At 53.1% G+C, this 15,544-nt stretch overlaps 11 protein-coding genes across 11 annotated transcripts; 7 read left to right on the top strand and 4 right to left on the bottom strand.

The window, feature by feature from the left end:
* Positions 1–215: 215 nt before the first annotated feature.
* BDZ99DRAFT_572444 (uncharacterized protein) lies at positions 216–1,254 on the top strand (the record flags this gene model as incomplete). Its single annotated transcript, XM_033728197.1, has 1 exon — positions 216–1,254. Exon 1 carries the CDS (start codon positions 628–630, stop codon positions 1,252–1,254), a length of 627 nt encoding a protein of 208 aa, XP_033575573.1. The 5' UTR covers positions 216–627.
* Positions 1,255–1,367: 113 nt separating this feature from the next.
* BDZ99DRAFT_464458 (uncharacterized protein) lies at positions 1,368–2,435 on the top strand. The gene is made up of 2 exons (XM_033720319.1): positions 1,368–1,725; positions 1,863–2,435. Exons 1-2 carry the CDS (start codon positions 1,500–1,502, stop codon positions 1,940–1,942), a joined length of 306 nt encoding a protein of 101 aa, XP_033575574.1. The 5' UTR covers positions 1,368–1,499; the 3' UTR covers positions 1,943–2,435.
* BDZ99DRAFT_464459 (uncharacterized protein) lies at positions 1,658–2,433 on the bottom strand. The gene has a single exon (XM_033720320.1). It carries the CDS (start codon positions 2,224–2,226, stop codon positions 2,020–2,022), a length of 207 nt encoding a protein of 68 aa, XP_033575575.1. The 5' UTR covers positions 2,227–2,433; the 3' UTR covers positions 1,658–2,019.
* BDZ99DRAFT_464460 (uncharacterized protein) lies at positions 1,814–2,625 on the bottom strand. Its single transcript, XM_033720321.1, has 2 exons — positions 2,492–2,625; positions 1,814–2,439 (listed from the first exon to the last, which is right to left on the bottom strand). The coding sequence occupies exons 1-2, from the start codon at positions 2,600–2,602 to the stop codon at positions 2,233–2,235; spliced, it is 318 nt and encodes a 105-aa protein (XP_033575576.1). The 5' UTR covers positions 2,603–2,625; the 3' UTR covers positions 1,814–2,232.
* Positions 2,626–2,722: 97 nt separating this feature from the next.
* Positions 2,723–4,202, top strand: BDZ99DRAFT_391036 (pH-response regulator protein palC; the record flags this gene model as incomplete). Its single annotated transcript, XM_033715705.1, has 2 exons — positions 2,723–3,883; positions 3,939–4,202. The coding sequence occupies 2 exons, from the start codon at positions 2,723–2,725 to the stop codon at positions 4,200–4,202; spliced, it is 1,425 nt and encodes a 474-aa protein (XP_033575577.1).
* Positions 4,203–5,647: 1,445 nt separating this feature from the next.
* On the top strand, positions 5,648–7,679 carry BDZ99DRAFT_464461 (amino acid transporter). The gene is made up of 3 exons (XM_033720322.1): positions 5,648–5,670; positions 5,733–6,945; positions 7,002–7,679. The coding sequence occupies exons 2-3, from the start codon at positions 5,735–5,737 to the stop codon at positions 7,267–7,269; spliced, it is 1,479 nt and encodes a 492-aa protein (XP_033575578.1). The 5' UTR covers positions 5,648–5,670; positions 5,733–5,734; the 3' UTR covers positions 7,270–7,679.
* Positions 7,680–7,733: 54 nt separating this feature from the next.
* BDZ99DRAFT_464462 (uncharacterized protein) lies at positions 7,734–9,170 on the top strand. The gene is made up of 3 exons (XM_033720323.1): positions 7,734–8,214; positions 8,293–8,853; positions 8,917–9,170. The coding sequence occupies exons 1-2, from the start codon at positions 8,133–8,135 to the stop codon at positions 8,850–8,852; spliced, it is 642 nt and encodes a 213-aa protein (XP_033575579.1). The 5' UTR covers positions 7,734–8,132; the 3' UTR covers position 8,853; positions 8,917–9,170.
* A 910-nt stretch (positions 9,171–10,080) lies between these two features.
* On the top strand, positions 10,081–11,001 carry BDZ99DRAFT_572450 (uncharacterized protein; the record flags this gene model as incomplete). Its single annotated transcript, XM_033728198.1, has 1 exon — positions 10,081–11,001. The coding sequence occupies one exon, from the start codon at positions 10,081–10,083 to the stop codon at positions 10,999–11,001; it is 921 nt and encodes a 306-aa protein (XP_033575580.1).
* A 61-nt stretch (positions 11,002–11,062) lies between these two features.
* BDZ99DRAFT_464463 (uncharacterized protein) lies at positions 11,063–12,276 on the bottom strand. The gene is made up of 3 exons (XM_033720324.1): positions 11,559–12,276; positions 11,374–11,495; positions 11,063–11,313 (listed from the first exon to the last, which is right to left on the bottom strand). The coding sequence occupies exons 1-3, from the start codon at positions 11,779–11,781 to the stop codon at positions 11,266–11,268; spliced, it is 393 nt and encodes a 130-aa protein (XP_033575581.1). The 5' UTR covers positions 11,782–12,276; the 3' UTR covers positions 11,063–11,265.
* Positions 12,277–12,802: 526 nt separating this feature from the next.
* BDZ99DRAFT_489227 (Aldo/keto reductase) lies at positions 12,803–14,078 on the top strand (the record flags this gene model as incomplete). Its single annotated transcript, XM_033722971.1, has 5 exons — positions 12,803–12,899; positions 12,971–13,158; positions 13,211–13,350; positions 13,398–13,461; positions 13,512–14,078. 5 exons carry the CDS (start codon positions 12,803–12,805, stop codon positions 14,076–14,078), a joined length of 1,056 nt encoding a protein of 351 aa, XP_033575582.1.
* Positions 14,079–14,150: 72 nt separating this feature from the next.
* Positions 14,151–15,496, bottom strand: BDZ99DRAFT_59569 (uncharacterized protein). The gene is made up of 3 exons (XM_033728751.1): positions 14,853–15,496; positions 14,265–14,712; positions 14,151–14,214 (listed from the first exon to the last, which is right to left on the bottom strand). Exons 1-2 carry the CDS (start codon positions 15,340–15,342, stop codon positions 14,273–14,275), a joined length of 930 nt encoding a protein of 309 aa, XP_033575583.1. The 5' UTR covers positions 15,343–15,496; the 3' UTR covers positions 14,151–14,214; positions 14,265–14,272.
* Positions 15,497–15,544: the final 48 nt, after the last annotated feature.

Raw genomic sequence — 15,544 nt, forward strand, 5'->3', positions numbered from 1 at the left:
AAATTCCAGAGGCTGTGAATTAGAACCCTAGCTACTACTTACGCACGGGTTTAAATCTTAGCACTCGGGCATTGTTTTTGACCACACAGGAAATAGCGTGAGACATCCCGGGACTATTGAGCATGGTGATTTCATGAATGTTAAGTTTCAGAGGCCCTGAATTGGACCGTCGCTCACAATATACGCATGTGTCCGAATCTGGTCATTACACAGTTGCTTTTGACCACCTCGGAAATAGCGTGAGACACACCCGAGGGTTTGAACATGATAAATAGTGAATGTCAAATTCCAGAGACTGCGAATCAGACCCCAGCTACCACTTACCCAATGGATCTAGATCTGAGCACTCGGGCATGACTTTTGGTCTCTTAGGAAATAGCGTGAGATACTCCTGAGGGTTTGACATAATGAAATTGTGGATGTCAAGTTCCAGAGGCTCTAAATCGTGTGACGATAGTAGACCTACCGCAAACAATGCCCGAAAGCATATTGGAGGATTCCTCCGCATCCGCACAAAGAACAAAGAAACGATGTAACCAGCCAACTTACAGATAACCCGACTCGCCATCATTCATCTTAGCTATCTAAATAATCCATCTACCAGCTTGTCTCGCCTTACCAGCAACCATGTGCTACCACCGCCTCTACATATTTACTACCTGCGGCCACTCCTGCTATGCAACCTACCCTATCCTCCCATGCGACGCCGTCCGCAACGCCCCTCGAGATCCCACGAAGTCGAGCTCTGAAATCACCAAGCCTCTGCCAGTAGCCCGGCCTTCCCAACCCCCATCCTCACCCATCTTTTCAGACGAGCCCTTGAACAAAGGCAAAGGCAAAGAGAAAGCCCAAACCGACGTCACCAGCTGCCCAGGCCCACAGTCCCACCCCCTCCAGTCCCTCCGCCTCCATCGCCTCTGCGCCGTCTGCACCCGCCGCCGCGACGCCTTACTCTGCGAAGTTGAGTCAGGCCACGTCGTACGCTTCGAGGACTGGCGCTGGAAAGTCAAGTATCAATCCCAATTAAGGGTAGAGTTGACTGACTGGAACGGCGCGAGCGTCGGAGAGGTACTGGGGAGCTGGGTCGGGGGGTGGGGAGGGGACTGGAGCGCTGAGAGGAGTGGAGGGAAAGGACCGGGAGGGTGGCTGGCTGCGTTGAGGGATGTCGCTGCGAGCCCGGTTCCGGCTCCGGCGAAAGGAGATAGTAAGGATGGTTCGAGGGTAGGATTTCGAGGCGGGATTGGGAGTAGTTGATGTTGAAGGTTGCAAGCGGAAGTTGGGGTGGTGAAGACAATCACGTGTCAAAGGCTTGGCGTTTTTGGCTATTGCGTTCAACCTCATTCATCGTTACTCGTCGCCGCGAACAGCTCCAGCAATCCGCCCGACAGCTCAATTGACGCTTGCCGTCCGAACGAACGAGTTCAGAGGTTCGATCTACCACTCAATCACTACTCGATCTTCCTCCTTCGCGACTTCCACCGACTTCCTCATCCGCCGCAATGCCGACGCCCGAATCGGCGGCCTTCCTGGCCAAGAAGCCTACCGTCCCGCCGACCTTCGATGGCGTCGACTACGATGACAACAAGGCGCTGAAGGCAGCGCAGGACTCGATTTTGAGGGAGCAATGGGTCAGGAGCATGATGGCGCGGCTGGTGCGGGAGGAGATGGGGAAGTGCTATTACCGGGAAGGCGTGAATCACTTGGAGAAGTGTGGGCATTTGAGGGGTGAGTTCGGTTGTCTTCTCTTTCATTGCTAAGCATGGCACTTGTTGGAGGTCATGAAATTGCAATCAGGACCTGCTTTGTTCGAATGGAACGAATGGCCAATATTTGATGTGTTGGTGCTAACTATCACGCTGTAGAACGATACTTCGAGCTCCTCAAGGAGTCCAAGGTCCGCGGATACCTATTTGAGCAAGGCAATATCATTCCCAAGTCATAGTCGGTGGTCAGGACAATGACAAAGAAGATGGGGGTGGCAAGCGGATCCCGGAGCTCAGGATGTGGACATCAACGACATCACACGACAGAAGGGACAATTGGGCGCTCTGAATTTCCGGCAGAGGTTTTTGTAAATACCGGGAAGCCTGTGCTTTTCTCCTTGGCTGTATCATAGCTCGATGTCGTGGCGTGAGTGTCGAGGCTACTTGAGCATAAAGGTCGACGCAATGCGAACAATACCATACACGCCAATGCAAATCGTACACCAACAACAATGTGCCTCATACGGAATCATGGGACAACCGTGCCTTGACTGAACTGGCTCTCTTCGTATTCGATTCGGGTGATGTACTGGCCTGGTACCACGACAAGGCCGACATATCTGCTCATCAAAGGCACTTGGGCGGAGGGATTGCCGGAGGATTCGACCGTCTTTCTTATAGTAGCTTCTGAGGGTTGCCGATATTCGTATGTGAGAGCGAGAATGATGTTGCGGTCCTATTTTCGGATTAGCTTGTAGCTCGCAAAGCTTTTGATGCTTTGTTCGTACCTTGTCTGTACACTTCATCTGACCCACAAAGATGCGGCTATCACTCGTATATAACCTCAGGCTCCTGCCAATCAATTGCTCGAGGTATGCGGTAGCCTCTTGATTGTTCATGGTGGCCTTTCTTGGTGTGTAGCTTTCCTCTCCAGCTTCAAAAGTTCCGCCCCACCACCATAACCTCAACCCACTACTAGTGCCATCGCATCCTCCACCGACAACTAATACACAGAAACCATGCCCTTCCCTTTCACCCTCCCTACAACCTCCAGCCTCTCTTTCCCAGACTTCTACACCTCCGCGACCCACCCCTCCCTCCCGCTCTCTGCAACCACCCACCGCGGCGTCCTCCGCGACACGCTCAAGAAACACAAGCGCCTCCCGCCCGCCTCCCAACCCTCGAACCTCCCCTCCGTCCTCTCCGCCCTAAATGCCTACATACCATACCTCTTCGCGCTGGACGCCGGGCTCGGCGGGCGCAGCATCGCGGGGGAGGAAGTCGACGTCGTGCTCGTGCGAGAACTGGAGGTCGAATGGCGGGCGACCCTCTCCGCCTCAATACCCGGGCGCGAAGCTTCACGCGTAAAATTAAAGAGCCTAGAAAGCGAGCTCTGCTTTGTGCTCCTATGCGCAGCAGAAGTCCACGCTCTGCTCGCGCGCAGCCAGCTGCATACGCTCTACAACGCGACTATGCCCACGGCCGATCAACGCGCCACAGCCATTGCGGCGGCGATGCGGCACTTCCTCGACGCGAACGCGGTGTGCGGGTATCTGGTTAGCAGGGTACAGCAGTGGGCTATGCCGCCTGTAGCGGTGGATATCTCAGTCCCGGTGCTTAGTGCTCTGGGGGAATTGACGATTGCGGAGGCGACGCTGATTACAGTGCTGAAGGATGATCCGTACCCGGGCGTTGTGCTAGAGGATCGGAATAAGCAGAGTAAGGACTGGATGTTCAAGAGTGTGGAGATCCCGAAGGTGCGGGCGCATTTGTTTGCGAGGTTGTGTCTCAGTGCTGCGGAGCATGCTGCTAAAGCACAGGCTATGCTTAGCAGCGCTGGCAAAGTTGATGAGGGGTTAGTGAAATATGTGGATGATTTGAGGCGGACGGCGAGGGGGAAGGCGTGCAGATTCTTAGGGATTGATGCTGAGTTAGCGGGAAAGACGGGTGAGGGGATTGCGTGGGTGAGGGGGGCGAGGAGAGAGTTGGGGTTCCAGGCAATTGGGAAGGAGGAAGAGAGGAAGGGGGGCACGTTTTCGAAGTTAAAGAAGGATTGGGCGGAGAAGAGGGAGGATCGGAAGGTGGAGAAGGGTGGTGATTGGGGGACGGATGGTGGAAAGTTTGAGGAGGGGAGGGTGCTGGAGATGTTGGAGAGGAAGTGGGTCAAGATGAATGATACGGTGAGTTCATGTCTAAGTACGATAATGTGGCATCGGTGTACTAATTCTATTGTAGGTTGGAGTTCAGTTGATTCCACCGTCTGAACCCCTACTCGCTAGCATGCCTTCAGGAAGGGAATATCACACGCCAAAGCTGTACATCACACCTAGCCTAGATGAGGACGTCATATCACCAATGAGAGCACCTCCTGATCCTAGCGAGTCGGGATTCAAGGGGGACGAGGACGACAGTAACGATGAAGACGAAAACAAGAGCTCTCCTGTTGGAGCATTCCCTGGAACAAAGGGAGAGTACTCTGGTGGGACAACGTACTACTAGGAGCTTCTTGAAATCAGTGACTTCAATCTGAAGGTCCCACAAGGCAACGACGCTACATCATCTAGATGAACCTCATTTCACCTCTGCGGCGTTTAGTAGGAAAACTTGGATAGCCCGGCGTTTTACCAGCCGTTAAGTTCGACTTTACAGACGCCTGGATGACGACCCATTAGCAGCCCGGGGTCTGGCATGCTGCAGGAACCGTGCTTCTTAGATCTTGGGTCTGCCATCCCAGGCTATCGGAACGAATTATACCCGATCAATCACCAGTCAGCTGCTCGTCAGCGTGATACCAAAATACCAATCTGGTTGGACGTCTTTTGAAGGGTCAACAGTGCATGTCCATTCGAATTTCCATTACGACATAGATTCTACCCCACACTGCGCTATCGTCTGGGCATCTCGATTGCCGCAACTACTTTGAACCTCACCCCTCGCCGGACCGCGTGGAAAACCAGGACCTTGGGCACCGAGAATCTCTCGATTCGCCGTCACGTAGTTCTATCTCGGCCTCATAGGGGATCTGAGCTGCTATCCCGAAGGGGTAGGTACAGGCGTGTAATTGGGGGTTGGTTACAGGGTCCACACCGGCCAAGTGCGCGGTGCAAACACAGCGTAAATTTAGGGCTGAATCAGATGCCGTTGCGTTTCGTCCTTATCAGTTCCGTTGTGACCTCTCGTGTCAATTGGCGAACTCCCAGGCGCGTCAACAGCCGACTCTGAGCAGCGGACGCGCTAGATAGCGGCGTGCGGCCCACAATCCAGCGAGGTGCTCCCCCAAGGTGCGCCACCTCGCCTGCAGCCGACTCTCCCGCATCGCAATTCCAAGCTTCGCAAGCGCCCTGAGGTCTGCACTTGTGATACGGGCGCGGAGTGCTCGCCACATGATAAGGACTGCTTTGCACGACTGCAACGAACCCAAGGCAGGCGAGACCCCTGCAAGTAGCACAGCTTCTCCTCCACTGAACTCCAGTGCCGGCCCGCCCACTTGGACCGTCACTGGCTCCGGCTCCCGCACCGTATCTTCGCCTGTCGGGCTGCAGATGCCTCTTTCAGGACGGGGCCGATCTCTCTGGATGCTCGTGCGCTGCGAAGCCTACGCCTACTTATCTGAACGACGCCCATGAGCGCGGCCGGCTTCTCAAGTCTGCAACAGCCTCTCCGCCAGATATTCCCAAACAAACCACCATGTCGGCCCGGAATCTCAGCGTTACCTCTGCCGGCGCGCGTAGGAAGAGCGTGGCTGAGGAGCCCGTGACGTCGGTCCTCCCCGGTGGGGACGTGCCCTACGACCCCAACCATGAATACAGCGCCGACGACGAGGTGCTGGCCGCCCTGGGCTACAAGCCTGAGTTCAAGAGAGAGTTTAGCTTGTTCACGACTTTCTGTGTCAGTTTCGCCGTTCTGGGGCTGCTTCCTAGCTTTGCGAGTACGCTATACTATGGCATGGGTTATGCAGGAACTGCAGGTATGATTTGACACTTTTTTCATTCTTTGTCATCCTTCAAAACGTCAATCTAACGTCGGCAGGCATGACTTGGGGTTGGCTCGTCGCCATGATCGGTATCCAGGCCGTAGCCATGAGCATGGCTGAGCTGTGCTCCTCTATGCCCACCAGCGGCGGGCTCTACTACGCAGCTGCAGTCCTCGCCCCGCCAGGATGGGGACCACTCGCGGCTTGGGTCACTGGATGGTCCAATTGGCTAGGGCAGGTGACGGCTGCACCGTCCGTCAACTGGGGAATTTCTTCAATGATACTGGCTGCAGCTTCAATCACGAACCCCGACTACGTCCCTACCGATTACCAGGTCTTCCTCCTCACCACCTTCATCATGCTTATCCACGGCGTCATGTCCTCCCTACCCACACGATGGCTAGCACAGATCAACTCTGGAGGCTCAACCTTCAACTTTATCGCTTTGATTGTTGTCATCATCCTCATTCCCGCCGGCACAGATCGTGAATCTCGCGGCCTGCCGAAGTTCACCAAATCGAGCGAAGTCTGGGGCGACATCTATGCCGGTACCGAGTTTCCCGCTGGCATCTCCGTCTTGATGAGCTTCATCGGTGTCATTTGGACCATGAGCGGCTACGACAGCCCATTTCATCTTGCAGAAGAGTGCTCCAACGCCAACTTGGCTTCACCCCGTGCCATTGTCCTCACCTCTGCAACCGGGGGAATTTTCGGCTGGTTCCTCCAGCTTGTAGTCGCCTACACCGTCGTCGACATCGACTCTGTGCTGGGCTCTGATCTCGGCCAGCCTTTTGCGGCCTATCTTATGCAGTGCATGCCGCAGAAGATCACCCTCGCTATCCTCGCCATCACCATCATTGCCGGCTTCGCTATGGGCCAGGGTTGCATGATCGCCGCCTCCCGAGTCACCTTTGCCTACGCCCGCGATGACTGCTTCCCGATGTCCAATTATTGGAAGCAGGTCAACCCCGTCACCCACACTCCTGTCAATGCTGTGTGGTTTAATTGCATCATTGGCATCTTGCTTCTCTTTCTCATTTTCGCTGGCAACGTCGCCATTGGCGCGCTCTTCTCCATTGGCGCCATCGCCGCGTTCGTCGCGTTCACGACACCCATTTTCATCCGGGTTTTCTTCGTCGGCAATCGGTTCAGGCCTGGCCCGTGGCATCTTGGCAAATTCAGCATCCCGATCGGTGTGGTTGCAAGCGCGTTTGTGGCTCTCATGGTGCCGATCTTGTGCTTGCCGAGTGTGAAGGGTGCGGATTTGACGTGAGTATCCTTTCAACTACGAGCACTGAAACAAAGTACTAACTTCGACAATACAGTCCTGACCTCATGAACTGGACCTGCCTCGTGTACGGCGCACCCATGCTCGGCGCTATGGTTTGGTGGTTCGTCTCCGCGCGCAAGTGGTTCAAGGGACCGAAGGTGAACGTCGAACACATGATGTTGGGCCGCGACGGCAACGTCGTTGAAGGGGAGGCGAAGGGAAATGACAGTGGTTCAGAAGATGGACCGACGGTTGCGGAGCTGGCTGATTCGAAGAAGGCTGCGGAGCTGGCTGATTCGAAGAGGGCTGCGGATGCTCTATGACTGCGATGAGGAATGAGTCTGTCTAGGTATGATTATCTTATTTACGTGATATAATTAGTTCTGCTACTTAAGCTAAGGCGTGCTTGATGAGCGATACCATGTATCAATTCAATTTTTAGTTTACTATCGTATTTGATTTGTGGAGATGAGATTCCTGCTGGAGGAATGGATGTATGAGTTTATGGGAGCTGTAGAACGATGCACGGGCGGTTAGAACGTTTCCACATTCCCTTTGGAAACAAAGTTTCTCTCCCGTCACTTTAAGTCGGAGTCGGAACATTCAAGAGTCTCTTAAGGGGAGTCAAGCACTGGCTGTTGACGCCACGATCCGAAACCGTGTTTGAAACGCGTTGACGATGCGGCCAATCATCGCGCGTCGTGGGACACCACGTGACTAATGCAAAACGTCTTCTTCCTTCCAACCCCGTCGCTTGACTAAACTTCACCGCGAAGGCCGCAAGGCACTGGCCACAATCATCGCTGTAGACTTCACGATGCCCCTGAGGGGGCCAAGGTAGGGTATTACACAGACTCATACGGGGTGCGAAGTATATTACAATGAGTTTCCCCTCTCTGTGCACTGCTCCCTTGCAACGCGACAATCCTTTCATCGTTATACCGTAAGACTCTTTGTGTACATTGTACGTTGTTCAGTGGCATTCCGCGTAGATTCATCGCTGTGCTATAAGAGTCACCGTGTCTCATTTTCTTGTATAAAATCTTCTTTTCTCACTACTTTCTTCCTAACCTATCCACCTACACGCATCGATCTGGTTATCGCCCTCTTACGCCAACAACACCGAAACGACTTTCAAGACTTACCACAACCACTACAACTCAAACGAACGAGAAACTCTAGCATAATGTATCTCCAAACCGCTCTCATCGCCGCGACTTTCGCAACCCTGTCAACCCTCGCTACCGCGGCTCCAGTCCCATCCGCTTGTGAGGCCCCTCCTGCTTCGAGTGCCACGCCCGCCTCGACCGCAACTCCAACCCCGAATGCTAATTCCCCGATCGCAGCACCTTCTGGAGGCCTTACTGCGGCGATAATCACGACCATCCTACCAGCCACCGCCGCTTGTACCGGCACAGATCAATATGCCAATCAGTGCCGCACCGCCGAACAAGCCGCGCCCCTCATCAACAATTCTTTCAAAAAATATGGCATCAGCTCGAAAGCGGAGCAGGTCGCCCTACTCAGCATCATGCTCTTCGAATCCGTCGGCTTCAAGTACAATCACAACATTAGTCCCGGCCGCCCGGGCCAAGGCACCCGGAACATGCAGATGATAGGCTTCAACTTGCAGTATGCGCAGTCACTGTTCCCTCCCGATAAGGTGGCAGCAGCAAATGCGTCTGGTCCCAACGATGTGTTAGCGCTTGTCAATACGGATGACTATAGCTTTGCGAGCGCGGCGTGGTTCTTGACGAGCCAGCCAGCGTGCAGTGCTATTCGCACCGAGCTGCAGACGGGAAGCACGGCGGGCTGGACGGCATATCTGACACAGTGTGTCGGTACGACGGACACTCCTGATCGGGACGTGATCTGGAACGCTGCGAAGGCGGCGATGGGAGTTTAGGGTATGTGTGGTTACTAGACACTTCCCTTCTCGCCTTCTTGACTGTAACACTGACATCACGCAGTACAAGCTTGATGCGGCTATTCCCGCTTCTACTTTGTATTCTGCTTCGATCTAGGCTTTGCTCTCTGTGAGAGTGGAAGTCTAGATATTCCTTTTTCGATGGTTTTGTAATGTCTAGGTCATTTTGCATAGACTCATGTCTCTTAATGATTCTCAATGCTGATGAAATTTCTCTAATTTTTGTTCTTGTCTAAACGTGAGACTTGTTACGTTAATCCACCAAAAAAATTGACCAACGCTTGAGCGTTCCCTAAGAATATAATAGAACCTCGAGAACGGCTTGCGGAGGTGAGACGACATTATCAGAAGTGAGATATCATGAGGCAAGAATACTCCTGAGGTCAAGTTCCATCACGTGCTCTCACTGAATCAAAGGGAACCTCCTCACATCCATCCATCTATATATTTCAAAATATTTGAATCCTCCCCGTACTAACCAGCAGGAATCTTGCCCCAGTGGCACCGGCCCCATCACCTAACATGCTAACCTTAGGTTTTTCTCTTCTTTTGCTCTTTACTTTTTTGCTTAGCGTCGGGTTCGACTCCCGCTCTCATCAGAATCTTTTTAGAGAAACCATTTTTGGAGGGTAGCTACACCCCTCCCCTGGGAAGGGTGATGTTTTGCTCTTTTCTATACTTTCGATCTAGGGATCTATTTTTGCTATATTTATGCGGTAACGTAGGTGCGGTAGTTTGAACTGTCCTATAGAGCAACAAGTAGAAACAGGTGCGCCGTTCAACTTTTTTGCTGTGGTAGAATATACCCTACTTTTAAAAAGTCACCACAACCTCGCAGGTTAAATACTCTCACCTACGTCACTCTTAGCTATTTGGAGTGAAGTAGGTAGAAACCCTCGTTTCTGAAGCATGCTCGGGGTTAGATCAAAAGACGTTGGATGTCAGGAAATGAAAGTTTTGGCGGTGAGGACTACACCTATTCGGGGTATATGCAGCGCTCGGCTACCTAATTGGTGGGTTGAGTCATCCTTCTATATTCGCTACATTACTTAAAGGACCATTATGCTCCCCTTCCCACCTTTAAAGAAATATCAAACCTTTCATTTCTACTCTCCATTTCAGCCTCAGGTTTCATCTCTTCGTGTTAAAGTTAGTTTATCCTTACTTCGCTGCGAAGTTTCCACACTCCCTCCAACGAAGCATCACAATGTCATCAAAACCTCCTTCTCCATCACGAACCGCCTCAACATCAGAATACCATCATGCCCTCCGCCCTCAAACAAATCGCGCTCTCCGCTCCACCGCCGCCCTTACCGCAATCACAGCCGGCATGGCCGCATCGCTAGCCTGCCTATCACCCCTCCTACACTCCAACCTCCTCCTAGACCCATACTCCCCAGCAGTCCCACCAGGCACGCCAATTCTTCGCTGGACGCCAGGCCTCCTCCTTGCCAGCAACTTCTTCAGCGCCGTCCACGTCCCTACCTCGTTACTTATCGAGCGCTACATCTACCACCAACCCACAGGCTCCCTCTCCTCAACCTCCAACCATTTCCGATGGAATTGGCTATTGAAATTAGCAAAACGCGTCGTCCCCACCGCGATCATATGCGGTGGGCTCATGCAACTCGTAAAACCCGCCGGCTGGCCTCAGCTCAGCTACCGCAATGTCGGCATGTCTCTCCTGACCGCCTTCCTAATGCCTTGGGCCGCCGCCGCCGAAGAGTACATCGTCCGCGGTCTGCTACAACGCATCACCGCATCCTGGTTCGTAGACCGGGGCACCGCGTTCTGGGTGTCCACGGGCATCACGAGTGCATTCTTCGCGGGTATCCATATGACAACCAGCGTGTGGATGAACGCATACTGTGTGCTTTCGAGTGTGAGCGGGAGTCTGATGACGCGGTGGACCGGGGGGTTGGAGGCGAGTGTGTTGTTGCATGCGGTTAGTAATGTGGTGCTGATGGTGCCGCCGATGTTGGCGGGGAATATGGGGTATCTTGAGGATTTGACGGATAAGGGGCCACCAGGGGGAATGGTAGTGTTGGCGGGGTTGAATGTGGCGGTGGTGACGTGGGTAGTGAGGCGGGCTGCGAAGATGGAGGGGGAGAAGGAGAAGGAGGTGTGAGGCGGGAGGCTGGGATAGGCTCAAGCTAGGGGGAGAAGGGAGAGGGTTGTAAGATATGGGCTTCTCTTTACTCTATTGTATTCTCCACTCCGTATTAGAAGCCTTTGGTAAGCAGTTTCTACATCAGATATCTTCCATTCTTTTTGAGTTGATCTTTTGACTGAGAACTATAAAATCAAACCATTACTCTGAGACCACTATCTTATTAAATTGATATCTGATTTAGTATCGTGCTCCATGAAAACCTCCGAAAGTTCCCATCATTCATTCCTGGTCAGCATCATATGAAGTAACCTCAACATTATTTCCCATCTGGATTATACCGCGTTAGCCATACTCAAAGACTAGATGACAGCACAATGCCTTTCTTACCGGATCAATGACAAAGGCGCCATAGTACTTCGGTCCAAACTTCGGCCTAGGGCCCGGTGGGCCTTGGTCCTTGCCACCAGTGGCCAGGCCTGCCTCGTGGAACGCCGCGACGGCCTTCTTATCTGTATAATTCGATCCGTATTAGTGCCTACTACCAAGCAACACACACAACCCGCACGACGTACCTTTTGCAAGGAAAGCGAAATGGAAGCCAGGGCCCTCGCTGAACGTCATTGTCTCCTTTGAAAAGATCCAGAAGTCGTTCTTGCCGTCAATGCCGAAGCCGACTACGGTGCCGTAGTTCGCGGTTTCGGAATATCCGAGGGGAGCAATGGCTTTCTTGTAGAAGGCGACTGTCTCCTCGAACTTGGCGGGGGTGGTAGTGATTGCGATATGGGTGTACGGCATATTGAACGTTGGTTGTTGGGATTGGAAGGTGATTGTGTTAGGATTGCAATAATGTTAGGTATGAGGGTGTAGGATGGTTTTCAGCATACTCATTCTTTCTCGTCTTTATACGCATTCCACCTCTTACCTACTCAGGCCATTATAGACCCCGCACGTTGCCAGGTCCCTGAAACGCGAGCGACGCGCGCTCTCTTGTGACTCAGGCTATATATCATCTACTAAAGACATGCTAATTGGTAGGAATACGCCTTTTGTGCTTACATACATGGTACCATAAGCACATCCAAGCCTCGAAAAATTGCCTTTCGAGGACTACGGCATGATTACTGAACTTGCTGATGACTTGTAGATACGAGTGCCGTTAGCTTGCCCTTGTGGCATCTGAAGTGTACCCATCTGGATAAGAGAAGGCGCTTGCTACTGCGAAAGGGCCACCTCATCCCTTGGGGGTCACATCCAATTTAGACCTCGATAGTGAGGAAGCACAAAAGCTATTCGACCTCGGCGACGATTGAGTTTTGTTGGCCCGCGGGAACTAGAGCACAAGAAAGAACCGCTAGCCCCAGCTTAAATCCGACAGCCCCGCCAGTATCGTCATCAAGAGCCCTCCTGTGGAGAAGACGCACAGCAGAATCACACCACACGACAAATCTCGCTTACAAGAATCACACTTCACGACAAATCTCGTTTACAAAGAGGTATCTTTTCCTCCCTAAAGCCCTTTCTCCGTCCTATGCGCCCAAATCGGGCATGGCATCTTACCTTCTGCTTTCAAATGCACTTCCGGCGTTTGTGACCCTTAACACGACGACCCCGCCGCTCGCGCATGCAGTGCAGACTGGGATGACGTGCGGTATCGCTGGACCTTAGGTAACAAAACGCCATTGATAAAACCCTTTTTAAACCCCACTACTCCCGTATGTTTCTCAGCAGAAAAGTTCAACCTGTACTCTTTGCTGCAACGAAACTCGCGCCAACGAAACTCGCTTTTCCGATCAAGACTTCTATTCGTACCGTCACAATGGCTGGCCCTGTTGAGTCTAAATTTAGCCCCAAGGACATGGAGTTCCGTAACTTGGGGCCGAGTGGGTTGAAGGTTTCTGTGTTGTCGCTTGGCGGTATGTTTTCTTTTTTTTTTTTTTTTTTTTTTTAAAGGACGCTTTTGTAGTTTCTGACGATGCTGCGCCAGGCTGGTTGACCTACGGCGGCACGCAAAAGGGCAGCATTGTGAAGGACTGCATGCAAGCAGCCTGGGACCATGGTATCAACTTCTTTGATACCGCTGAGACTTATGCCAATGGCCAGTCTGAGATCGAGATGGGTCAGGCGTTGAAGGAGCTGGCGTGGCCAAGGGACGAGTATGTGCTGAGCACGAAGGTATGGATTTTATACCGTCATTTTGACATACACCTCGCTAAACATACTTCAGATCTTCTTTGGAACTGGCCGTAAAGAGCCAAACACCAGGGGGCTCAGCAAGAAGCACGTTGTCGAAGGCCTAAAGAGCTCGCTGGCTAGGCTACAGCAGCCATACGTGGATATTGTCCTTGCCCACCGAATCGATGTTGCGTAAGTCATCACATACTAAATCTCCCGATGTCGCTAACTTAAGATAGCACCCCGATGAAGGAGATCGTGGAAGGCTTCACCCAAGTCATCCGCAACCTCAACCTCGCCTACGTGAGCTTAGGCCCTCCCTTCAACACCGTTAAAAATCTAACCTGTAGCAGTACTGGGGCACCTCAGAATGGAGCGCCGCCCAAATCATGGAAGCCACCCAAATCGCCGAGAAATACAACCTCATCGCCCCAATCGCCGAGCAACCCCAATACAACGCCTTCCACCGCCAGCGCTTCGAAGTCGAGTACGCCCCCCTCTACGAGAAATTCCAATACGGCACCACCATCTGGTCACCCCTCGCGTCCGGCCTCCTGACCGGTAAATACAACGACGGCGTCCCCGAAGACTCTCGCTTCGCCACAAACTCAGCCGTCTTTAGCGACTCCGTCAAGCAACTGCAGACCGAAGAGGGCAAAGCCAAGATCGAGAAGGTCAAGAAGCTGACCACCATCGCGGAGAAGCTCGGCGGCAACGCTTCGCAACTAGCGTTGGCGTGGTGCGCGAAGAACCCGAACGTCTCCACCGTCATCCTCGGCGCTACGAAGGTCGAGCAGATCGTAGACAACTGCAAAGCGCTCACCCTGCTACCAAAGCTCACGCCAGAGCTGATGGAGGAGATCGAAAAGATTCTGGACAACAAGCCCGCGCCGACTCCTTCATACGGGCGGTCGAGGTAAGCTGTCATCTGTGGAGCTCTTCGTAGATCCGCTTGACGATTGACATGGCCAGAATGCCGCGCGTGGGGAAGAGGGCGAAGTTGTGAGCATTAGAACTTAGATTTCGGTCGACCTTATAAATTATATATTATAAATCCTGCCTCACCATCAGCACCCAGGGGATATCTTCATACCGGCCCTGCTCACGTGATTCGTTAATACTCCAGCTCGTCGGCTTCCCACTCCTCCCCCCTCTCCAGTTTTCTCTTCAAGTCATCCAACCGATTCCCCTTCTGCACCCACCTCGTCTCCAGCCACTGACTCAGTCCCTCCGCCGTTTCCGGTAGCTCAGCTATCGGATAACGATCCACGTGCACGTAAAACCGGTACCCCGTTGCAGCGAAGTTCGTCGTGAAGGTGTCCCAGAAAGAGGGCGCCTGCATGAAGTTCTGACCGTGGGCGTAGGCAATGGTCATATCGTAGACGGCGCGCACGTGCTTAGTGTGGCGCAACGCGTTGACGGTCGCGACGAAGCCGTGCATGCGGGGATACAGGACGTGCTTCATGACGGGGCGGTTGTGGTCGCGGCTCCATTGGATGCTGGAGCGTTGTTTGGCGGGGGTGAGGCGGGTGCCTTCGCTGTAAGAGATGAGCCCTGGGGGTGTTAGAGAGGGATATGTTGGATGCTTTTGGGTTGTTCATGATGGAGAGACCTTGAAGTAGACAGTATCTAAGAAGATGCAACGAAAGTAGAAAATCTTCGAAGGAGGCGAGATGAATGGCGCAGATACTTACAAACAGGCCACTTCTTCTGTACAACCCCTCTAAACACCTTCTCCAACTCCCTCTCGTCCTTCGTCCAGTTCCTCGATACTAGCGGCATCCCCATCGCCCACAGCCCCCACCCTAGAAACGGTACCCACCGTAGGCTCTTCTTCGCAAACCAGCGACACAGACCCAGCATCCCCGACCGCTGCGCAACCTCTTGGATCAGGTAGAAATCCGACCAGGACACGTGATTCGCGACCACAATCGCCGATTCTCCTTTCGGTAGTCTCTGATTCGAAGAAATGGTAATGCTAGCGCGATTCCAGGTGACGAAGATACCTTGGACCCACGCCCATACGCTGTTTGCGATGAGAGAGGATGCGTTGAAGACGAGGGTCGGGAAGAGCAGTTTTAGAGGCAGAAGCAGCGAGAGCACGACGTCGGCGCCGAGGAGGTAGGCGGTCCATGGGAGGAGGAGAGCCAGCCCACGGAGCTGGGCGAGGGGAGACAGAGGCATGAGTGATGAGACACGGAGGAGCGATGAGGGAGAGGTGGGATGAGGCTGGTGATGAAATGTATAATCAACGACGCTGAGGTGCTTTTATTGGTTGGAGGGTCCCCGCTAGTCGCTAGTGCATTTGGAGGTTCCTAGGTACCCGGAGGTATCTTGGGAGAGAGCTGTCAGGGAGGTCGCCAGTCGGTTCTGGGGTCTGGCTTCA

The sequence above is a fragment of the Mytilinidion resinicola genome (genome assembly GCF_010093595.1).
Source record: "Mytilinidion resinicola strain CBS 304.34 unplaced genomic scaffold BDZ99scaffold_12, whole genome shotgun sequence".
Taxonomy (NCBI): Eukaryota; Fungi; Ascomycota; class Dothideomycetes; order Mytilinidiales; family Mytilinidiaceae; genus Mytilinidion; species Mytilinidion resinicola.